Here is a 22,953-nt window from a genome sequence, read left to right on the forward strand (position 1 = left end):
TGTAAAAATCGACGCAATGCATACCTGTACGCCTTATTGGTGTTTTGAGATACTGACATACTTAATAGCCTGTTAGCTTCGTCTTCCATATCTGCCATAGAGAATCTGGTATTGGGGTTGGCTGCGCACAAGCCTGGCGTGCTTTATTCCGAAACTGCTGTAACTGAAAGCGGGATAAAGAATTTGCTATGCTGTTGTAGCACCCTAGCATTTATTGAGATTTCATGATTATGTTAAGCTTCAAACATCTGAGAGTAAACAAGCGGATTCAAACCTTTACACTCGGTGATGACGATGTTAACCTATTTAGTATATGCACTTCTGCCTGGTTATCAGAATTAAATATCATTTTTTTTTGTGTGAGATGTTCCCCCCAAATATGCACTGTGACAAATATTGGGAAAAACTCCATGAATGTGATGTCTGAGGTGTTACCTCTATTCCTTTGGCCATAATACAGCTGCCCACCTGCCTTTGAAATACAAACCAAATCCACAATGCTCTCAACCCGCGCTATCTGTTAAAAACTGTAGAGAGTCACTTGACTTCCAGTATTGGTCTGGGAACAATGTAATACCATTGTGACAGCTTAAAAATTCCAGCCATGTATTAATATCTCCCTTCATCCCTCTAGTCAGCCTGATATGATGATTTGCTCTCTTTATATTTCTTGTTGAAACTATAAATTGCCTTTGGAATGGGCGTCCCATGCATGGGGATTGCCCGGCAGATAAAGTTCAACAAACCTATAAGTGACTGCATTTCCCTCAATTTCACTTTATTATGATCTGCAAAACCGTGAAGGAACTTTTTACATTGAATAATTTCTGCCTTTCGGTATTCTCAATTCAATTGTCACTGTATCAATTTCAATTCCAAGGAATGTCAAACAAGTACATGGAAGCACTGTCTTCTCACTAGCAATAGGAACTCCCAACTTCTGACATAGCAACATGAAGGTGTCAAGAGCGCCTTGGCCCCTTGTTTCGAACCTGCATTGAATGCCCAGTGTATAAAACTTGCTACTTTTTCAAACACTGCACAGCTGGTGCGGCATCCCATTAGGAGGCACATATTTACATAATAGTTATCCTGGAAAAATATAAATAAGAGATCAAAATCCTGATTGGACACAATCGAAACGCACGTTTAATGTCTGCTTTTGCTAACAATTCTCCTTGCCAAATTGGTCGACTAAGTCCACTGCTTCGTCAAAACTTGAAAAAGAGACTGAGGAATACTCATCATCAACATAATCATTGACAGATGTACCCTCTGGTATAACAAATGGTGAATTAACCTAATTCTCCTGGTTGTTTCTTTGGAACGAGCCCAATTAGCAACACCCTTAAGTTTGGAAGTGGTGGAAAACTAAATGGCCCTGCCATCCTACCCGATGTGATTTCTTTCTGTAATTTCTGCTTGACTACTTCTGGTAACTTCTTTGAGTGGCATTTAGAAGTTGGAATGGTAACTAAAACAAAATTGTTATGATGATCATTTGCTTGATAACGGTGTTAGAATCTACACCGAAACGTCGCCCAATTGTAATAAAGAAGTTGCTAATCCATAACAATTTTGTCTAAGTTACTTCTGGTAACTATGTACATGATTTCAAGTTATGGGAATAACATGATTCCCTTGGGCCTGTATATTTCACACAAAAAACAAAACAAAACCCCCGCCATAGGTATTCAGACGTATTTCGGTCTAGGTAAATTTTTCAACAAAGCCAATAAATATTCTAGATTGACTGGCGATTTACCTTTATCAGGCAAAACTAGGTTGCTTTCCCATTTTGGGGGTTTACATGTGCCAACTTTGACATATTCTTACAAAGGCGGGAAGCGTGAGGCTTACTGCTACTGGTACATACATGTGCATATCTGCACACACTGCGGCTACATTTCGTAAGATTGAAGTCATAGCATGGAAGCTGGCGTTTCGTCCGCATGTTGGGCTTAACATCTTGGCCTTGACCTTGACCTTGCCTGTAGTATGGATTGATACTGACACTTGATGATGGGGTTACAAACATAAGCCAGAGTTCATTATTGATGATGGTTCGTGAGGACTGTGAGTGTGGCGAAGTTGAAACTGCTGATCACATGAACCCCAACCTTAACCCTTCATCTTTGTAGCTGCCATGCGTACAATATTCATGTATTTGCGCATGTGCTGTGTTTTGCCCCCAAATTTCTCTAAATAAATGCCTACAAATATCAAGAATGCATCTTCCATTCTTCGATTGTGTTGATTCTGGGATAATTGCGCCTTATAACCTCAATACCCCATATTTACATTTATCATATAATGGGTAGGTTTCTCGGCAGGATAAAAACGATATCCGTTGGGGTCATATGCGGATACAGATGCAAATATCAAAGGTCAAGTAGGACTACTTTCACTGTTTATAAACAAACATGGCGTCGCCCTCGTCATTCGGCGATCGAGTCAGAATTAACCATCGGGAATCTGGATCAACTACAGGGATAATTGCTATCATTATCAAAAGAACAGTATAATATACTGAAAATCAGTGTATAACTGTGACGTAGCTAAGGCATTTTATAAGTTTTGGCAACTTTGGAGATATAAATTTTACGAGGGCACGAGGCCTAGCCAAGCGGGATCAGTAGCCATATCTGTGCTTGTAGACCTCTGCGGCTTGAAACCTCGCCAAGGCTCGCTAAATACAATGTTTATTCCTAATGCAGGATATTTACCATCCCCAAACACACTCGCGTGATAACCTCTATGTATCTGAATCATTCTCTAAAAGGCGTGTATACAAGTGATAGTTGTTCTTAAGCAACTATGTAGTTATTTGAATATATATGATGGTGCAACTTAAACCAACTCAATCCCCATGCACATGAACATGTGTTGTATTTTTTTGCACTCTTGAGTCTCACATCGTATTCACAAACTTTGCGTAATACCCCTAATCTAAAATTACAAGTGTAGTGCCTCGATAAAGCCTGCGGTAACAAAAACGCAGTGTACAGGGGGAAATTCAATAGTCTGTGCTACACAGCGTTCAGTGAGGTATGATTGAACCATTGAAATAGATGCTTTTTTCAATATGGAACTCTTCTATTGATCAACGAGGTGCGTATAAAACAGGCTAAATCTAAACCCGGTCATACAAGATTTCAAGGGTTTTATTATCCATGTCATATCTGTACGATTATTGTACATGCCAGAAAATACAGGAAAGCCATAACCATATTGAGACACCTCTGTAATATATGTTCATAGTGACTTGAATGTTATTTTATTTCAAGATTCGCGTTAATATGTGCAAATCTCGCGGCCAAAAAAACCGAACAATTCAAATGTTTGTCCTCAAAACATGGGCTACAAAATGGTTTAAATTTGTGAAATACTATTCCTTCCTATAGGGTGAATATGAACTTTGATCAGCCGTAAGTATGCGGCACGTGGAGTAAATGTTGTTTTTTCATATTTCTTTTTGACCTTGCTAAATATTTACTGAATTTCCAAAGGCTCATCTGAAACCGACATTCTTTTGAAGCTTAGATTGTGGGTGTATAATCTCAGAAATGGTGTCCCTTAAGATTGCTTCTTTAAATCTGTACCATTTTTTTAACATCTCATGCGAACCCGAGATAGTTACTGCAAAATCTGACAGATGTACAAGACGTACCAGTGTATTATCGGTAATGTTCACATGAGTAACTGACACTCAATTTGCATCAAGCCGACTTGTCAATCAAGCCCTACAGGTTTCCTACGTGTGGGCATGGAATATAAATAGTCCCGAAGTATGCTGTAATTTAGAATAGCATCTTGCCGTTATTGGAATGACTGTTAAATCCAGCATTTTGTAGAGTGTACTGAAAATCACAAGGTAAAATTACGCTGTGATTTAGAAGGTTTCTGGGAGTGCAGGCGGCTGGAATTTATGTCGTCAATACATTTGTGGTTGATACAAATGACTGTCGTGTTGGTACATGCGTGTTGCTATTGGTGTTTGAATGTTTGGGATATATATGAGGACTGTGAACGTCAACATAAACACAGGTACACCCACGTGACTGTGTGTGACGCCTACCCGGTACAGGGGTGGGCTAATAGAGCACACAACAGAGAACTGAATTCTGTCTGTTTGCTTACAATAAAACGATACGATATAGGCCGTAATAGCGTTTCCGAGGGGAATGAATGTGTATCAATGTTACACAAAGTTCACCTTTTATATTACCGCCGGTGACTCCATACCCCATAAACTAATGTACAAGATCAACATGCCCCCACCATATCGCTGTCCATGTCCCTGCTCATGAACGATAGGCTTTTTATCCAGTCAGTCAGTCAGTTCAATTTAAACCTGTATATCAGTGACAATAATGGGAATGGGAAAGTGGTTGAAAGTGGTTGATAGAACAAGGAGTCCAGTGTTTCTATTATTGCATTGCACGCCACGCCTTGCTTCCCTACCCTTTGTACTAAGAGCCAAAACATTACAATAATTAATGTTCAGTTAGAGTTTTTATAGTTGCTCTGCTAGAATGCAGGTAACAGGTAAATAAACCTTTAGAAGTCTAGTACAATAAGAGATCATTCACACTTTAGTCATCTTCAGTGGTTTTGACCATGTTCTCAGAACCTCTTCCACAGTACTACTTTATTACGTTTTATTTGTTTGTTTGTTGTTTAACGCCACATTCAGCAATATTCCAGCTATATGAATAAATTAAATTTAAATAATTGAGTCTGGAACAGACAATCCAGTGATTGATATCATGAGCATCGATCCACGCAATTAGGATACGATGCCATCAACCAAGTCAGCGAGTCTGACCACCCGATCCCGTTAGTTACCTCTTACGACAAGCATAGTCGCCTTTTAGGCAAGCATGGGTTGCTGAAGACCTATTCTTCACCCGGTTCTTTAAGGGTCTCTCCATTTCGCAGATGACTCATGTTGATGAACAATAAACGCGAACGACAAAGTGGGATATTTCCTGAAAGTGAGGAAAGTCGTGGAATGCGTCTATTGGGTCTCAGTGTTGCCATCTGTGCTTCACCGCGTCTGAACATATACCGTTATATTCTAATACATTTTCAATCTTATTTTCCGCGTACAAATTGTTCTAAACACCGAATTGTCCGCAATATCTTTGAAATCTAACCATTTTAGAGTATTTGGAGTTTTGTCGGGTGATACTGGCTCGTTTCACGTTTTTAAGTTCCAAACACCTTCATTCCGTTTTGGAGTTAAACACATTTCTAAACCATTTTGGGCATGTCTAAGCATGTGTATAATACTTGAACATAGGTTTTGACGTGTTTGCTCGTGTAAATGCTTTGTTCACTCGTATCAAAGCTTAAAGCTGAATGACTGCTTAGAAACTAGCCCGACGTCCCATGAATGTTTTCTCAGATCTTCACACAAGGGAGGGATCCTATCGGAGTAGAAAATTAGATTTTAATGAGCTTGTCCTTCTGAGAATTGTCACCTATTCCCGAGAAAAGCTTAAGCTTTAGTATCTTTTGAACAAATCAGTTTCAAAGAAAGCGCCTTGCTACAAGGACAAGCAGCGTTTGCTACTTTCATTTCCCCGAGTACTCAAAATTCAAGCCTTACAGTTGTTTGAGGTGTGTCACCATCTAAAGTCAAACAGTAAACACCACATAAGAGGCCATTGTTACCTTAACCGAATCTAAGTGATATGTTAATGGAAAGTAAGTGGTGACAGAAGAAGTGGTAAAAGAGCGCTGCATTTACAAGTATCCCGCGGTACATTTTACATACAGGCTGCAATGATCACTGCATGTTGACAAATCTGCGCTACTAGATGCACTCATGTTCATATGCATTTTTCAACATCTGACAAATCGGATCAATATTAGATATATATCATATTATATTTAGAACCAAGCAATATCAAGTATCTCGCAGCTCTTATTTTGTTTTCATTGAGGTGGGTTGGCATGTGGGAAAAGAGTATTTGCAAGTTTTGCAGTTTGAGTAATAAGATGTATGTTGACATGCGGAAACATTTTCTTAATTAACTTTTCGAGGACATTTCATACCACCATAAAAATGTCCTCTTCTTTAAGGGGCATTAAAAAGTACTTTAAAAGTACTGATTTTGCCTGGCATAAACATTGCTATCAATAAACAATTTTCAATAAATACGTTCCTTAGAAAAGTCATATTATTATAAAGTTACACATATAAATTCATAATTTTTACAAATCTCGGGTTTGAATAAGTTTTACAATAGAGCTCATTTGCTTTCACTGAAATGACTTGAACATGAAGTGCAGAAGTGATTTAACAACGACATTTCTAGTACACTCTACTACTGACAGAAATGTAAATGTAATTGATCATTTCGATGATATATTCTTAATAACACTATCTGATCTATGTTGTGACCTCGAGTGGTGACCTCCAGTAAAGCAAAGTCAGGGACAGTTGTGACGTTGCTTCCAACTCGATGACGTCATTGTGTCCGTCTAGACAAACTATCTGACATGAGTTTTTACAAGGCTGTGCTTAGTCAGTCTACGAATTAGTAGACGTAATCCTAACATATATTTCATAAAAGAACGCGTTTTTTCGAGTGTGCGAAATCTTGACCGCGAATGTTAAACCCTATTTCACCTCACTTCACCTTGAGTGTACTTAGGCATCGTGACTGGTTGAAATTTATGCTAGCAGGATTACTTGAAAATCTTATATCATTTTGTCTATTGGAATATCAAGATGCTGGGAGTGTTGTCATATTGACAGGATGAGACTAATAATTTGTTTACACACAACTCGGTTCTTTTCAACACCTGAGGCAAATTATTTCTTTTCAGTATGAGCTGGAACAAAATAACAGCAGCACAAAGACATAATACATGTATTTAATATTTAGGGGACTAGTTAAAGAGTATCTTTACTAGGACACATACATAGAGTCCCGTTAAGATCAGGGTTATTGTTTTTAAGCAACCCATGATTGTTGTTGCAAGAGGCGACTAACGGGATCGGGCGGTCAGGCCTCACTGACTTGGTTAATGCACGTCGTCGTATCCTCATTGCATAAATTGATTCTCCCGATGTCAATCACTTGACTGTCTGGTCCAGACTCGATTATTTTCAGACCGCCGTCATATAGCTTGAATATTTCTGAGTGCGTCCTCAAAGACCAAACAAACAAATAAATGTATATAGAAGTTTGAGTGTTGGTAAAAACTGGTTATGACTTCTGAACTCGTAGTGTTAGGGGTGGAGCTAGGACGTGATATGTCGTCCAATGAATAGATGTTCGTGAATAATTATGTTATTCATAGGCATTGTTGCCTTACCTTTGCATGTGTTTGTGACGGGTGCTACCGATTGATTCGCTCGCCTTTCAACCTTTATCAGATTACCATCACTATTCCAGAGACAATGGACGTTTTGCTGAGATTTCATATGATTATGGAAAGGGTTAACACAGAGACTGAATCAATAGCCAATTTCGGAAAATGTACGAACTGAAATTACAGCATTAAACATTCAGTGGTGACGTGATAGAGGAACAATGACAATCCTACAGACTCTTGATCCAAATGTTGTACAAGAGAAAGACGCTTCAATTGACCTTGTGTTTCAATGCACGATTTGAAGGGGAAAGTTCACGTTGACCTCCTACCTAAACTACCCAGAACACAAATGTTTCTTTTGTGTACATCAATATGTGAAATTCTATGTAATACTGTTCGAGTTGTTTTCAAACAATAACTTAATCATGAAACTTAAGATTTTGTAGAAGTTAAATTCCTCGTGCTTTTTTCATGTCAATGACGTTGATGAGAGTAGCTAAATAATGTTTATACCCGTCGATGAGGTAACGCCGCAGTTCTGCAACTTCAGTTGTACGCTATCAACCAAGCTCCGTAGCTTCTCCGCCGCCGACTTATATACTCAACAACAAAGCTATACATCATGGAAAATCCACTCTAATTTATTGTATTGGAAACGTATATGAAATATACAAATTGTAGAAACACCATGTTTCACCAAAATTGTAAGTGTTCAGTTCGTGTGTGCCACTTGTAAACAGTCCAAACGACGTACCATCGTGCACGTGCATGGTCCTCTTGTTTTCCATGATAGTTTCAGCCTATGAAACACCAGACAAACACACCAATGAAAAAGCCAAAGTTGTCCACTTTTGTTGCTGTTGTTGAGTCTCTGAGTGCGGTGTCAAGCAACACACAAACAAACAGAGCGCCTAGCCTCCCGATCAATTCAGTAACCTTGTACAACAGGCGTGGGTTGTTGGGGACCAATTCTAACCTGAAATCCTCAACGGCAATTGGGCCGTGATCACAGGCTGCATTGTATGGAATGTGTCAATCATATTGCATGGCCCCATATAAACAAACAACGACTGCGTGGTCAAAGACACACCAGTACGACAGTCCACATAGTCTGATAACTACAGCTGCTTTGGTGCTCAGTAAGTATACACTTATGTTCAGACTTTTTTTTATCAATGTATAAGGGTTTGAAATATGAGCATTTCCTTGAGCAAGGACACGTTTGTAAATTTGCAAAAGACTTTCAAATATGTTTATGCCCCAGAAAGTTATGGATCATTTCGGATATCAGTGATATGATTCCTGTCATATTACCGGTACTCGAAAAAGTTGATCGTCGATTTTTTCTACTATGTGAAATATTGGGTTTACACATGCTGATACCTTTGAACAATAAGGCTCCACCTAATAAACCTTGTAGCGCTAAGGGTCTGACTAAAAAACAGTATGCAAGCTGATACGTTCCCTTTAGTTCACCAGTTTAGTCACCCGCTTACTAAGGGGGGGGGGGGGGGGGGGGGGGGCGCTTGTACTAGTCCGGGCTAATGCCGAGTTTTATAGTGCTAGCACACTGAGATACCACGACACAGATTAACATGAATATCCCACTCAGACACAATATACAGACGTCGAGCCGATCAGTCCTTGTTTTAACCCCTTAATGCTGAGCGCCAGACAGGGTGCCAACGAGTACCATTTTTTAACGTCTTTTTGTATGACACATTAAGCTGACACGCCGTGATATAACTGGAATAATGTTAAAAGCGGCGTTAAACCCAACTCACTCACTCACTCACTTGGTGTTATCTTGCAAAAAACTATTGCAAAATAAATATCAGAACAAGCCGCTAAAGCAATGTATTATATTCTATCCCAAGGACAGAAAATACATTTGTCAATTGGATGTCAACTGCGCCATTTAGACGCTATGGTTGTACCAATTATTTTGTTACTGTAGAGAAATAAGCCATTTTAAAAATCTATCTGACACAGAAACTATTCATTTGTTTTTCCCTGAGTCCTAATAAATCACTTTCTTTGGATCTATAACTTAATGAAAATTTGTATAAAAGTTTTTCCTAATAATTTCATTGAAAATTTGTAGAAATGTTACACCATGATAGATGTCTGATTTTGTAGACTATAAAATCTTTTAATTCCGAGTGATTGCATGATGTCTGACTATTGTGGCAGAGCAATAGTGCTGTGCCAGCTGCCTTTCTTGGTTGTCACAATTGTCTTAAATGTCATTAGATAAACTTTGTAACGAAATATTCCATCATCTAATGAATGTACCTATTTCAATTTCTACCGTGCCATTGTAAATTCCTGCATGTCTATTGATCGGCGATCTACCTTAGACAGACAATATTTATTTGAAATCACTTCGTTCTGAAAACCCACCAGTTTGCAATATCCAATACCAATTTTACTTGATGAACGTTGTGAAATACTGTGACCTTTCATTGTTTGAAGCAAGTGTGGCAATACATAACTCATATTTGGTCCTTTTTTTATTCATTTGCAGGGTTAAAACATACGATTTTAAAGATGTCACGAAAATGTAGCGATCCCATGTTGAGATTTGTGGATGACCTAATTGACCAGTCCGTGAGTGAAACCGATTTGTTGGAATCTCTGAAGGAGATCATGGGTAAGAACAAAGCCACTGGGAGGAACAAAGACATTGTGACAAGCTACAGATATAATGATGACGAGAAGAACAAGCATAAGAAATTTCGACAGTCAGATTCCGGTGAGTCGCTGCTTCACATTGCCGTCAGCCTTGGGAGGAATGAAGTTGCCAAGGAAATAATTAAATGTGATCCAAATTTAATAAACTGTTCGAGACTGGACGATGACTACCGTGGACAGACGCCATTCCATATTGCCATAGCCACAGCCACAGCCGACCACAGTCAGCAAGATCTACTGAAACACATAATTACCACAGTTACTCCTGATTTGCTCAAAACAGCGATTGACGGAAAAATTGTTGGAAAGAAATTAAAAGGCACTGTGATGTTAGGAGGGACATCTTTGTCCATTGCTGCTTTGAAGAATGTTGAAAGTATAGTTAATCTCCTCCTTCAGAATGGTGCTGATCTGAAAGATACAGACAATTTTGGGAATACAGTTTTTCACTCGTTGGTTCTGTACGCATCTTTCCATCCAGAAAAAGAGAATAACATCATCAGCATGTTTGAAATTTTGGAAAAAAAGGGCAAGGAGAAAAAGAGACAATACCTACAACTAGAAAACTATCAAAGACAAACAGCGCTTCATCTTGCTGCCGAGTTGGGTCTGGAAAAAGTGTTTCAACACATCCTTGAAATAAAACATGTTTACAAGTTCTTCACTGGTCATGACGGTGTTTTTGATATCTACGAGTGTGATATAACAGAGATTGACAAGGTAACTTGGGTTAAAACTGTTCTTCAGAAGTCGCCTGATCACAAAAACACATCACACAGAGCTGAGGGGCTGCACAACGATAGAGAGGATTGGAAGATACAAAGATACTGGAAGAAATTGAAACAAAATAAGAACCAGAGCATTTTGGAAACCATATGCAGTTTGAAGACAGCAAAGGCCTGTGAATTTCTGAACGACTACACGGTTCAAGAAGTGGTTTACTTAAAGTGGGAGAAGTACTGGCGTTTCTACTATGCTGGCCTCATTTTGCACATATTACTCATGAGTGTCCTCACCTACCATTCTGCATGTAAACTTGATGTCATCCACAATGCAGGAGAAAAATGTAACTGGAATTTCAGGGCTTGGAATAGCTTCTCAATCATCATTAGTCTCTTTTATATAATTCTAGAATTTCACAGGACATTCCTTTCATGGCAACCTTTCCATATGACAAGACTGCATCACAATGGAGTATACAGACTGATATTTTTGCTGTTTGGTTTGGCATTGCTAATAGACGCGTCGTCGAATGTTGTAACTGTTACAAGCAACTACTGTCTGGTGATAGCATTGCTCCTTGGTTGGTGGTCAACAACCTTCTTCCTCCGTGGAATACGACCGCTGACCTACTTAACACTTATGTTACAGAAAGTGCTTTTTGTAGATATGCTGAAATTTATACCAATCATCTTCATAATGTTTTTAGCATTCACTAGTGCAATGCACAGTTCGATGGTGGGAACCGAACCTGGAAACGAAGCATTTGCGAATTTCACTATCAGTCTGGTGACGATGTTTAAAATGATGACTGGTCATGAGGAGGTGAGCGGGCTTCAGGAAGCATGGATGCAGGGATCTATCCCAGTCTTTGTCCTTTCTGTCATATTCTTCCAGATGTTCCTCCTCAACGTCCTCATTGCTATTATGTCAGACACGTGCAGTAATGTCAAGAATTCCGAAAACCTGTTGAGGCTACAGAGATTGTCCATTGTCTTATTCATTGAAGATATACTTCCTGCATGGACGAAGGAGCCCATGGGGGAAGAAAAAAACATTTCTAGCAGTACGAGATATCATCTCAAAATTGATCGTTTGAGAGTGACAGACATGAATGAAGAGGATGCCATTACATTAGTGCGCAATTTCATAAAGAACAAATCAAAAGTAGAGGAGGTGGGCCATGATGTCAGAGCACAACCAGTCCAGTATCTAGTAGTTGACAACTATGGGACGAGTACATAACAAATCAAGATGTCATCGTCAAATTGACAAGTCACATTGAAAGTGTCAGACTGAATGATTGTGAAAACCTATATATGGCTAAGCACGCGCACTATTGTAGAGTTTGAGCAGCAGCAGTCGAGTGCTTCTTTGTTACGACAACTTAGTGTTCAACATATCTCTAAAAATGGTATCTCTGGAAAGGGTGCGACAAGTGTAATTCTCATTTGTGTTTGAGCTGGAAACTCCGCTCGTCATTGTGCTTGTGATGTCTGTGAAGCAGTTAGGCTCATCATGTATTTGTTGTCTATTGTTAATTAATGTATTCGATGTCATGGAATTCCCTTTCCAATAAGAGTGGATTCCCAGAAGACTGCATAGTGGAAAACAGTGGTGGTATATTGAAAGAAACTAACATCTGTTGTACCTAACTTCTAATTCCACCTATTTCCGTAAGAAGACGTCCACTTCAGAGGAAACACGTCCCACGAAGCGCAGTTTTGGAAAACTATTTTCACAGAAGACACTCAACGTCATCAGGATCACACCCACCACCGATGAATATAACTAGCCCAAAAGAAATTACCAGCATTTCAAAATGACTTTAAAGGTATTATATCCGTGTTCCTTGAAATAAGGACAATGTTTTAGGCATATGGCGTGTACGGTTCCATGTCAATGACAATTAAGACATGAGTGCATGTCTTGCTTAAAGGAGAATCATTAACGTGATATATATATACCTTTTGTCATATTTCCCAATTGTTGGTTTTGTATATTGTTATAATATTTGTTTCTTTGTTATATTGTTGTCGACTTCTATCTCACAATTGTACTTCCTTAAACCCCAAGGGTTTCCTGGTTAAAATTAGTCCAAACAAATCTTTTGCTGGTCGTAAGAGGCGGATAAATGGATCGGATGATCAGGCTTGTTGACTTAGTTGCTCGCGTGTCACTGTATTCCGACGGCGGTAGATCATTGTTATAATATCAATCACTGGATTCTATGGTCCAGACTCGATTTCTTCCTGCCTTGAATGATGCTGCTTGCGACGTTATACAACAAAGAAACAAATCTTTGATGAGGTCAAGTTCACACCTCCAAATACTGTGATTATTACCAGCATTTAACAAATGAACTTGAACTGGGTTTTGTAGCATATGTCTCACACGCTTCCTAGTTAATGACAGTTAAGACATGGATGCAGATTCTACTAAAAGGAGAGTGATATTAAAGTGTGACGCTCACACCTTTTTGATTTGCAATAATTTTCATTTATGGGTTTTGTTTATTGTTATATTTTGTATTGTCGTCGACTTCTGTCTATTTTATGATCGTACTGCCATGAGCCCCGTGGGGGCGGTCGGGTATCCTAGTGGTTAAAGCGTTCGCTCGTCACGCCGGAGACCCGGGTTCGATTCCCGACAATGTGCGAAGCCCATTTCTCGCCGTGATATTGCTGGAATATTGCTAATAGCGGCGTAAAACCGTACTCACTCACTCATGATCCCCGTGGGAATCCCGGGTTTGAGTTGGTCCCCAACAGGCTTTGCTGGTCGCAATAGGCAAATTAATGGATCGGATCGTCAGGCTCGGTGACTATGCTCATTACCGTGTCATAGTACCCCGACAGCGTGGATAATAATTATCAAACTATTTAAATCACAGGATTATCTGGTCCAGACTCAATTATTTACAGGCCGCCAGCTGGAATGATGCTGAATGCGACGTCACACAACAAAGAAACAAATCTTTGATGAGGTCATTGTTACACAACGCTTAGAATACATTGTTTGATAGGCAGAACTTAGAAGTTGACGGATGACAAGATAGACACAATTTTATGGATAACAACTTCTTTAATACTGTGAAAAGCGACGTTTCAGTATAGATCCTTATACCGTTGTCAAGCAAGACTGAATGAGGTCTTGCTTGACAACGGTATAAGGATCTATACTGAAACGTCGCTTTTCACAGTATTAAAGAAGTTGTTATCCATAAAATTGTGTTTATCTTGCTTTGAATACAGTAGCTGTGCTCAGTACATAACTTCTTTTTTATCTGCAATTGTTAAATGAGCAACTTGTCATGATAATGTGTTCACATATATCGTGAAGAAACGGCTATCTTTACTGTAACCGTTCTGCGTTCCGTATACGTTACTACGTATATTATAACTAGCTGACGGGTATTCTAATAATAAGGACCCCGGCGGTCGCCGTTCTCCGGTGTCTTTTTATTCCTTGTCAGAGACTTAATGACACATACATATTATTCTCTAGCGGTTTAATCGAATACTTGCATCATGTATTGATTTCATATCTGTTATCTGATACATGTTTGCTACCTTGTTCATGTATGGAAAATGTTTTCGTAACTGATTTTCAGGCAATAGCGCGATTATCTAACATTTGTAGCTATTTCTCGTGTATTTATGGTCACATTTGCCTCCTTGATAATTGTAGATATCTGGTTGTAATTATATCTTTAGTGGTACCGTAGGATAGATCATGTTAAGCGCTGTATGTTGATACTTACATCTTCCACATTGGTTAATAGCTAGTTTGCTGTTCAGGTTTCTCCTACATGTGTGTCAGAAAACACACTTTGTTTTTTGCTTCAGCATGTAGCATTTCCCCAGCTGACCAGGACGGGTTCTTCTCTCCGAGGTCCGCGCACACATATATAACCTTCGTCGAAATCCTGTGTCTTTACCATCAGGGATCGCCAGGCCGTTAACGGGTCGTTTTGCTACTGGGTGGTCATTCGAAACTCAGGTTTCGTTCGTAAGAAATTACGGGGCAGTTTTAATCTGGTAATGACTTACTCTGGTTGTATTGAGCTGAACATATTACATGTAGCTTGGTTTTTTTTTTAGTAATCTGTGGATAACCAGCTTTCCCGTGATTGGTTAGTTAAGGTCAAGTACTTATTAACGATTGGGAGTCAAGTTACTCATTTGGTCAAGTACTTTTCTAAATGATTGTGAGTCTAGATACCTAATAAGTTAAGTACCTTGTATTTGGGGGAAGTTGAGAATTTCCCAGCTCAGTCCAAGTGACTTAAGTCTATAAGACTAGTTTGCTATTCAGACGTTTTTCGTCTACTTTATTGTCCAAGAGAGTTATTTTGGGGGTAGGCCCTCTGTGTTTTCTTCTCCCTATTTAACCTAGACGGGGTTATTCACTCATTAGAGTGTTGACTTAATTAACTCTTAGGTATTAATTGGTCGCAGCCGACGTAATTGAGGTGTCTGTGCATCATGTCTATTGTGTTGTCAAAGTGTTGATTTAGCTACCTTCTTTTGTTTCTGTAATACAGCTGCTTAGCTTCTATATTTGTTCTGGTTTAAATAATCAGTGATCGTTGTTAGTGTCAACTGATTTTTTTATCCTTTCTATTGTCATATATACATACAAGTTACAACTAGCTGATGATAATAAACCTGTGAACCTACTACCACGTTTTAATTATTACTTTTTTTCTTGTTTAATGAGACCCGTGGAGATTCCGGGGTAGAATAGGTCTTCAGCAACCCATGCTGGCCGTAAAAGGCGACTATGCTTGTTGTAAGAGTCGACTGACGGGATCGGGTGGTCAGGCTCGCTGACTTGGGTGATGCATGCCATCGATATAAATTGCGTTGATCGATGCTCATGATATTAATCAACGAATTGTCTGGTCCAAACTCGATTATTTACAGACCGCCGTCATATAGCTTTAATATTGCTGAGTGCGGCGTTAAACAACAACCAATCTTGTCTAATGACACCCTGGTTTTTGGAGCACAGCTCTGTGACACCCTTCTACTATCAACCAAATTTTCACATTAATATAATGTTTCGTTGCCTCAGAAATACCAGTCCAAGTGTCATTTTTCAACGCTGACTGATTTTAAGCTTTGTTTGAAAAAAGCGATCAGCTGGCGTAAACTTTGGAACATAGAATAGAACACAAACGCGGACATAACACGAGCAGTTATGTGCATTTGGACGTGCTATCAATAAGAAATTGTCTATATATGAACTGCGTCAAATAAAAAGTGACGATGGCTACTGTGACTTACCCGGTTATAGTCAACGCGTTCACACGGACAGCCGAAATCATAATTCATTCCCCACATGGTACAATGTATGAAGCCCATTTCTGATGTCCCCGTGGAATATTGCTAAAAGCGGCGTAAAATTATACCCACTGACTAACTCACACACAAAGAGACACAAACATCGGCCAGGAACATTTCCAAAGCAGGGTCCCAGCTTTTAATATTCCTTCGAATCATGATATTTGAACGTTGGCTGTTTTAATAACAGAGTTGTATCCGAAAGGCTGGTCTTCCTGAACTAATTTAGTGGTGTCATCAAACGCGGAGTTACCTCCCCTTGTATTTTTGGCAGGTTCTTTCTTTTTACGACAGGAGAGGAAAACCAAGACGCCCACGATGACCAGACCCAGAGGCAACACGGCAAAAACTCCAAACCAGAACACAAGACGCTGCCCACACTCTGTACCGAAGGACAGCAGGTCGTCAGACTCTATGATAACATCTTCGCTGTTACCGGCAGTCAAATCCAGGACACATTTTGTTGCCGAGAGACATACCTGCTGCGCATGACTGGTGTCAAAGATCGTGCGGTTCACTACCAGTTCCGCAGTAACGTCAAGGGAGGTAACAGAGTGATCGTTATCCTTCGTGATCGTGACATAGTATGTGTCTCTGCTTACGACATTATACTGAAATATTAAATTCCCGTCTTTACATTCTGTTCTCAAGGGAATTACGCGCAATGAACAGCCATTACACCCGCCTAACGTCCAGGCGTTCCAGGAGTTAGTTCCCTTGAGCACAATAATCTGGACATTTTTATCCTTGCTTCCGCTGTCAATACACGCTGTCAGTTTCATCTTTGAACCTTCCAGAAGGTAGAAGGAATTCCTATTCACGAAAATGCCAGGGAATAAATCAGCTGCTTGTCTTGTCAGTGTAGAAATGTTACCACGTTCTATTCTGGCCGTTCCTTTCACAAGGAAAACGTTCATCGGATTCGACGACGTCACGTTGTAGGTGTTGCACACGACGGGGTTAAAATCACCTACCACGTCGGAGACGGCCGCTTGGCCTACGCCACCAAGGTCGTTGCTATGGTAACCGAACTTGAAGCTGGACACGTTGAGGTACGCCGTCACGGATATGATGACAATGATTGATACGTACAACAGGAGGGGATGACACTTGATGCCCGGACAGGACCCCACGGGGCAAAACATCTGGAAATAATGAAATAAAACGGTTCGATATTGAAGAGGAATTTTGTGTACAACGTCAGCAGTAGTAGTAGTACTAGTAGTAATAGTAGTAGCAGTAGTGGTAGGGGTAGGAGTAGTAGTAGTTGTAGTAGTACTAGTAGTAGTGGTAGTAGTAGTAGTAGAAGTAGTAGTAGTAGTAATAATAGTAGTAGTAGTGGTAGAAGAAGAAGTGGTAGCAGGAGTAGCAGTAGTAGTTTTAGTAGTTGGGGAAGTAACAGTCGTAGACCTAGTAGCAGTAGTATTGCTAGTAAAAGTAGCGGACAGTGGCAGTGGTAGTAGTAGTAGTTGTGTTTGTAAAAATAGTAGTTATTGTTTGTGTTGTGTTATTTCATAGGAATAGTCAAGGTATATATCGAGTCAAGACCAGATAATCTGGTGATTGATATTATGAGCAATGACACGGCATCAATCACGTCACCGAGCTGGACCACCCGATCTTCTAATTCTCCTCCCGGCTTACAAGCACAGCAGAGGGCCTCTTCTGACCTGGACTCCCTACCAGTTTCATTACGATGGTTTGCTCCTATACGACACCTGCCTGTAGTAATAGTCGTTGTTGTAGTAGTAGTAGTAGTGAGTGAGTGAGTGAGTATGGTTTTACGCCGCTTTTAGCAATATCACGGCGGGGGACACCAGAAATGTGCTTCACACATTGTACCCATGTCGGGAATCGAACCCGGGTCTTCGGCGTGACGAGCACACGCTTTAACCACTAGGCTACCCGACCTCCCCAGTAGTAGTAGTAGTAGTAGTAGTAGTAGTAGTAGTAGTAGTAGTAGTAACGGGGGGTGAAGTGGTAGTGAAAGTAGAATTAGTAGTAGTGGTAGTAGTTGTAGTAGCAGTAGTAGTAGTAGCAGAAGAAGTGGTAGTAGTTATAGTTATAGTAGTAGTAGTAGTAGTAGTAGTAGAAGGGAAGGTAGTTTAAGTAGAATTAGTAGTAAAGTAGTAATACTAATAGTAGTAGTAGTAGTAGTAGTAGTAGTAGTAGTAGTTGTAGTAATTGTTGTTGTAGCAGCAAGTAACAGTGCTAGTACTTGCTGTTTGTTTGTTTATTTGTTGTTTAAAGCGGCACTTTGGTACCAAGTCAGATACAACAACAGTACCACGGACGCTAATGTCAATAACGTTGCCTCCCTAAGATGTGCCATAAATCTGTTATCGTGGTTTGTCCTGTGGTCGTGGGTTTCACCAACGTTGCAAAACGTCTAAGACTTGCATAACTTCGGGATTTCCTCCCACATCAAACTGACGCGCTGTGCTTCTGAAACATTGTTCAAATGGGCGTTAAACCAAAGTCCTCTCACTCAAAGAACGCGCTTTCCATAAATTTAAACGACAAACATAAATGTTTCCAATATCATGGGTAAAAGATAGCGTTTTACCTTGCATTTCAAGCTGTGATGGGTGGAGCTTCTGTTCGGTGAACAAACGGTTTGAGCGTTATATACGCTGAGCCTGTAGATCGACCACTATGTCGTCATAGGTCACGAGATACCGATATGTCACATGTGGAGATTACGTTTCAGTGAGAAGTCGTATCGGTGGATAGTTGGATAGCAATACATGTTCAGGGTTCGTAATGAACATTATGGGGCCCCATATCCCCATTATCACACAACAGAGGTGTAAGGTGTCGTCGAATGTACTACTCTCAGTTTCCCCATCTTCGATGAATCACCTGTCAGAGGGAGAAGCTGGATACTCATAACTGACGGCCATTAGTCAAACAGTCACGTCGCACTGATATCGGCACGTGAGTGGGTATCAGCATGATAACAACTTCATCATTGCGGTCATGTAAACAATCGACGTGAAATACATGTCACGTCTTAAATCATGGGGATCTTACAAGACATTTAATAGGACAGTTTTGTGTTAAGGTCTGTTCTTTATTTATACGGGAGGATCGGGGCAGTGTGTGTGTGTGAGAGAGAGTGAGAGAGAGAGAGAGAGAGAGTGAGAGAGAGAGAGTGAGAGAGTGAGAGAGAGAGAGAGAGTGAGAGAGCGAGAGAGAGTGAGAGAGAGAGAGAGTGAGAGAGAGAGTGAGAGAGCGAGAGAGAGAGAGAGTGAGAGAGAGAGAGAGCGAGAGAGAGAGAGAGAGTGAGAGAGAGAGAGAGTGAGAGAGAGAGAGAGAGTGAGAGAGAGAGAGCGAGAGAGAGAGAGAGAGTGAGAGAGAGAGTGAGAGAGAGCGAGAGAGAGAGTGAGAGAGCGACAGAGAGAGTGAGAGAGAGAGAGTGAGAGAGAGTGAGAGAGAGAGAGAGTGAGAGAGAGAGCGAGAGAGAGAGAGAGAGAGAGAGAGTGAGAGAGAGAGAGTGAGAGAGAGTGAGAGAGAGAGAGTGAGAGAGCGAGAGAGAGAGAGTGAGAGAGAGAGAGAGAGAGCGAGAGAGAGAGAGAGAGAGAGAAATATGAAAGAGTCCTAAGACCAATCTCACCCACCCTATCATCACACACATCTTTTTGCCACTCTCACTAAAAATAGCCCGCAAGGTGGCGGTGTTTCGAACAGTGAGTGACAATGTTAACACAACCGAGTGTCGAGAGAAGCTTTTCGATAACCGTACGTTAACAAAATCAACACAGACCGTTAAACTTCGTATCAACTTCAATTACAAACCTTGTATACCACAAATGTCTCCATACCAAGATATACACTCTTCAAAAAAAGAAACGCACAGGTTGAGTTTTATTAAATTTATTGTACCTAATGAAGTCGATATATTTAATTTGATATCATAGATAAAAAATATGAAATTTTGGAGCTCGATAATCACATGTTGTCGTTGCACACAGGCATTGAAAACTGTTCGCTGTCATGTCACAAGGCTCTGCGGAACTCAGTATCAGTGACCGACCCGGCCAGCAATCACGCCTCTGCATCTCCTCGGCACTGACTGGATAAGGCGGAATTCTGCGCAATTCTGCTTGTAACGCGTTGGCCAGTCGGGGGAGTTTCTGTGGCGTGTTCTCAGGTTGACGTACACGTTGATCGAGTTCATCCCAGACGTCTTCGATTGGGTTGAGATCTGGTGATCTCGACGGCCAGGGCAAATCGTTGATGTTGGCATCATGAAGGTAGTCTACCGTAACACGAGTTGTGTGCGGTGTAGCGTTGTCCTGTTGAAACAGTTCCCTCTGCCGGTCAATGATTGGAAGAAGGTGAGGTTGAAGAATTTGATTCATGTAGCGATTTGCTGTCAAATTTCCCTGGACCACAACCAAGTTAGATCTCGTGGTGTAAGATATGGCCCCCACAACATGACACAGCCGCCACCGAAATTTTCGAATTCACGTTCACAATGTGGGGCAAAACGCTCATTTCGACGACGATAAACACGTTGTCTTCCATGTCGCCGGTGAAGAAGAAATCGTGATACATCGCTAAACCACACTCGCCTCAAGTTTCTCAAATTCCAAGGTTGTAAGGTATAGCACCAACGCAAGCCTCGCTGTCGATGAATCTGTTACAAAACAGGGACGATAACTGGTCTTAGTGGGTCGGATTCCAGCCTCGCGAAGATGGTTCCTGACAGTCTGGTCCGATATCCTCCTCAAACCAGGGATGCGTCCTGCAATCTCCGTAGCTGTGGCATTGCAATGACGTAAGCCGAACAGTAGATTGCAGCGACCCTGTGCAGGGGTGGAGTTGGTGAGTAGTGTAATTGGGACAGGTTCTCGGGAGGTTCCAATACAACATGTGACCTGGCAGTGAATCGTCGTTTGTCGTATCGTAGCCTGGTTATTTACATACCACCACGGAATACATGTAATGATAGCAGCGTAAAACAACATTCACTCACTCATTCTAAACGAAGAGTGAGTGAGTTGGATTTAACGCCACTTTTAACATTATTCCACGAGCACGGGTATGGTGCTGTCAAACCTAGAAACATAATCGGGGCGAACCGGGATTCGAACCCACAATCATAGGTTTCTGGCGTGCCCAAGGGACGCAACTCTGCACAGCGAATCGCGGCGCCTTAGACGACTGGGCCACCCGTGCCCAATTCTAAACGAAGAATCAGTGGCCGTAAAGGACATTTGCCTGTCGTAATTGCACATTTTGTAACGACATACGTCTTACTGATAATCAAGATGATAATGTGCATGTTGGGAAGCGTTGATAATAATAATTGTGTGTGTGTGTGGTGGGGGATAATTTCGAGAATGGAGGTAATTCCCGTTGCGGGAGGCATCTCTCGTTTTGTGTACCTTATATGAGTTCACGTGTCCTTGTTTTGGTTGGTTGGTTGGTTTGTTTGATGTTATAACGCCGCATTCAGCAATATTCTGTCAATAATCGAGTCTGGACCAGACAATCCAGTGATTAATAACCTGAGCATTGATCCGCGAAATTGGGATCGATGACATGCATCAACCAAGTCAGCGAGTCTGACCACCCTATCCCGTTAGTCGCCACTTACGACAAGCATAGTCGCCTTTTCACGGCAAGCATGGGTTGCTGAAGATCTGTTCTATCCCGGATCTTCACGACCGTGTTTGTTTTGAAACAACCACATCAAGTAACTCATTTTTTTTAAACAATATATTTTTAATACGCTATCATCGTGTTAACCAGAAACTGGAATTCTGTCAAGATAACTATGATAACTGGTGTGAATACTATCACCTCGAATATTTCAACATATGATCACTCACTCGTTAATATCGGTTGATTTATCACACACATTTTTAACATATTACTATGATTTTTAAGACTAAGAAAACATCAGGTCATATATCACAAGTCTGCTCGGAGTATCATTCGATGCTTAAACCTAATTTGATTTCAAGACCAGCCTATGTTTATTTTAGGCTAATACAATCTGAAATAAGCTAATTTAATCTCATTAATTGTGAGATGTTCGTATCGGTTTTTTATATGTCTGGTGTTTTAGATTTGTAAAGAAATGAACAATATCAATCTCCCTTCTGTAATTTGTTTTGTACCAGTACCTGTTTGGGATCCAATACACCTAATTTACCCGACAGAATAAGTTGTGTTAGGTGTCACTGTGTGCTAAATCACATGAATATTCTAACGTATTCTCAAAATCACGTTTCACCTGAATGTCATTGTGTTTTATGAAAAGTTTTAAATCAAACAGGAGGGTCACTGCAGTATTTGGAACCTGCTTCGGAGTCATTGGTTTCGTCTGCAACAAACACCATCTTGATAGCTCATTTGTTTTGTTTGGCAAGGTATCACCTGTCCTACAATCTTACTTAAAGAAACGTGTATCAAAGCATGATAAGACTACGAGTGAGGGGAAAAAGCAATTTAAACACCTTCTTCTGACCTGGGAAAATGAATTCGATTATGTCAAAGTTGTTGTTTCTGAACACTGGTTGCCATCAATGTTTTCTAAATTGGAAATGGAGAGAAACTTTAAAAAAGGAGTATTTTCGCAAATTTAAATAGTGATCAGAAAGGCTGCAATCTAAATTTACGGCTCTTAGAAAAAAAATCGAAAGTTGTCTACAAAGCCTCCAAATATGGAGGGGAACAAGTATCATATACTGAAAGTGTTGCCCAACGAAAACAATTTGCCTAGATAACAACATTACAAACGAAAACACGTGCTGGCAGAAGGCCTTGACTTTCATGAACATTTATGAACTCGACCCATCATTAGTACAGGCACAAAGGACAGATGGCCAAAAGTGTTTAGCTTATT

At 40.5% G+C, this 22,953-nt stretch overlaps 2 protein-coding genes across 2 annotated transcripts; one reads left to right on the forward strand and one right to left on the reverse strand.

The window, feature by feature from the left end:
* Nucleotides 1-8,371: 8,371 nt before the first annotated feature.
* On the forward strand, nucleotides 8,372-13,833 carry LOC124152637 (transient receptor potential cation channel subfamily V member 5-like). The gene is made up of 2 exons (XM_046525630.2): nucleotides 8,372-8,471; nucleotides 9,860-13,833. Exons 1-2 carry the CDS (start codon nucleotides 8,378-8,380, stop codon nucleotides 11,989-11,991), a joined length of 2,226 nt encoding a protein of 741 aa, XP_046381586.2. The 5' UTR covers nucleotides 8,372-8,377; the 3' UTR covers nucleotides 11,992-13,833.
* A 2,373-nt stretch (nucleotides 13,834-16,206) lies between these two features.
* On the reverse strand, nucleotides 16,207-18,783 carry LOC124152623. The gene is made up of 2 exons (XM_046525610.2): nucleotides 18,661-18,783; nucleotides 16,207-17,239 (listed from the first exon to the last, which is right to left on the reverse strand). The coding sequence occupies exon 2, from the start codon at nucleotides 17,237-17,239 to the stop codon at nucleotides 16,250-16,252; it is 990 nt and encodes a 329-aa protein (XP_046381566.2). The 5' UTR covers nucleotides 18,661-18,783; the 3' UTR covers nucleotides 16,207-16,249.
* Nucleotides 18,784-22,953: the final 4,170 nt, after the last annotated feature.

The sequence above is a fragment of the Haliotis rufescens genome, unplaced genomic scaffold (genome assembly GCF_023055435.1).
Source record: "Haliotis rufescens isolate VD_foot unplaced genomic scaffold, xgHalRufe1.0.p SCAF_25, whole genome shotgun sequence".
Lineage (NCBI taxonomy): Eukaryota > Metazoa > Mollusca > Gastropoda > Lepetellida > Haliotidae > Haliotis > Haliotis rufescens.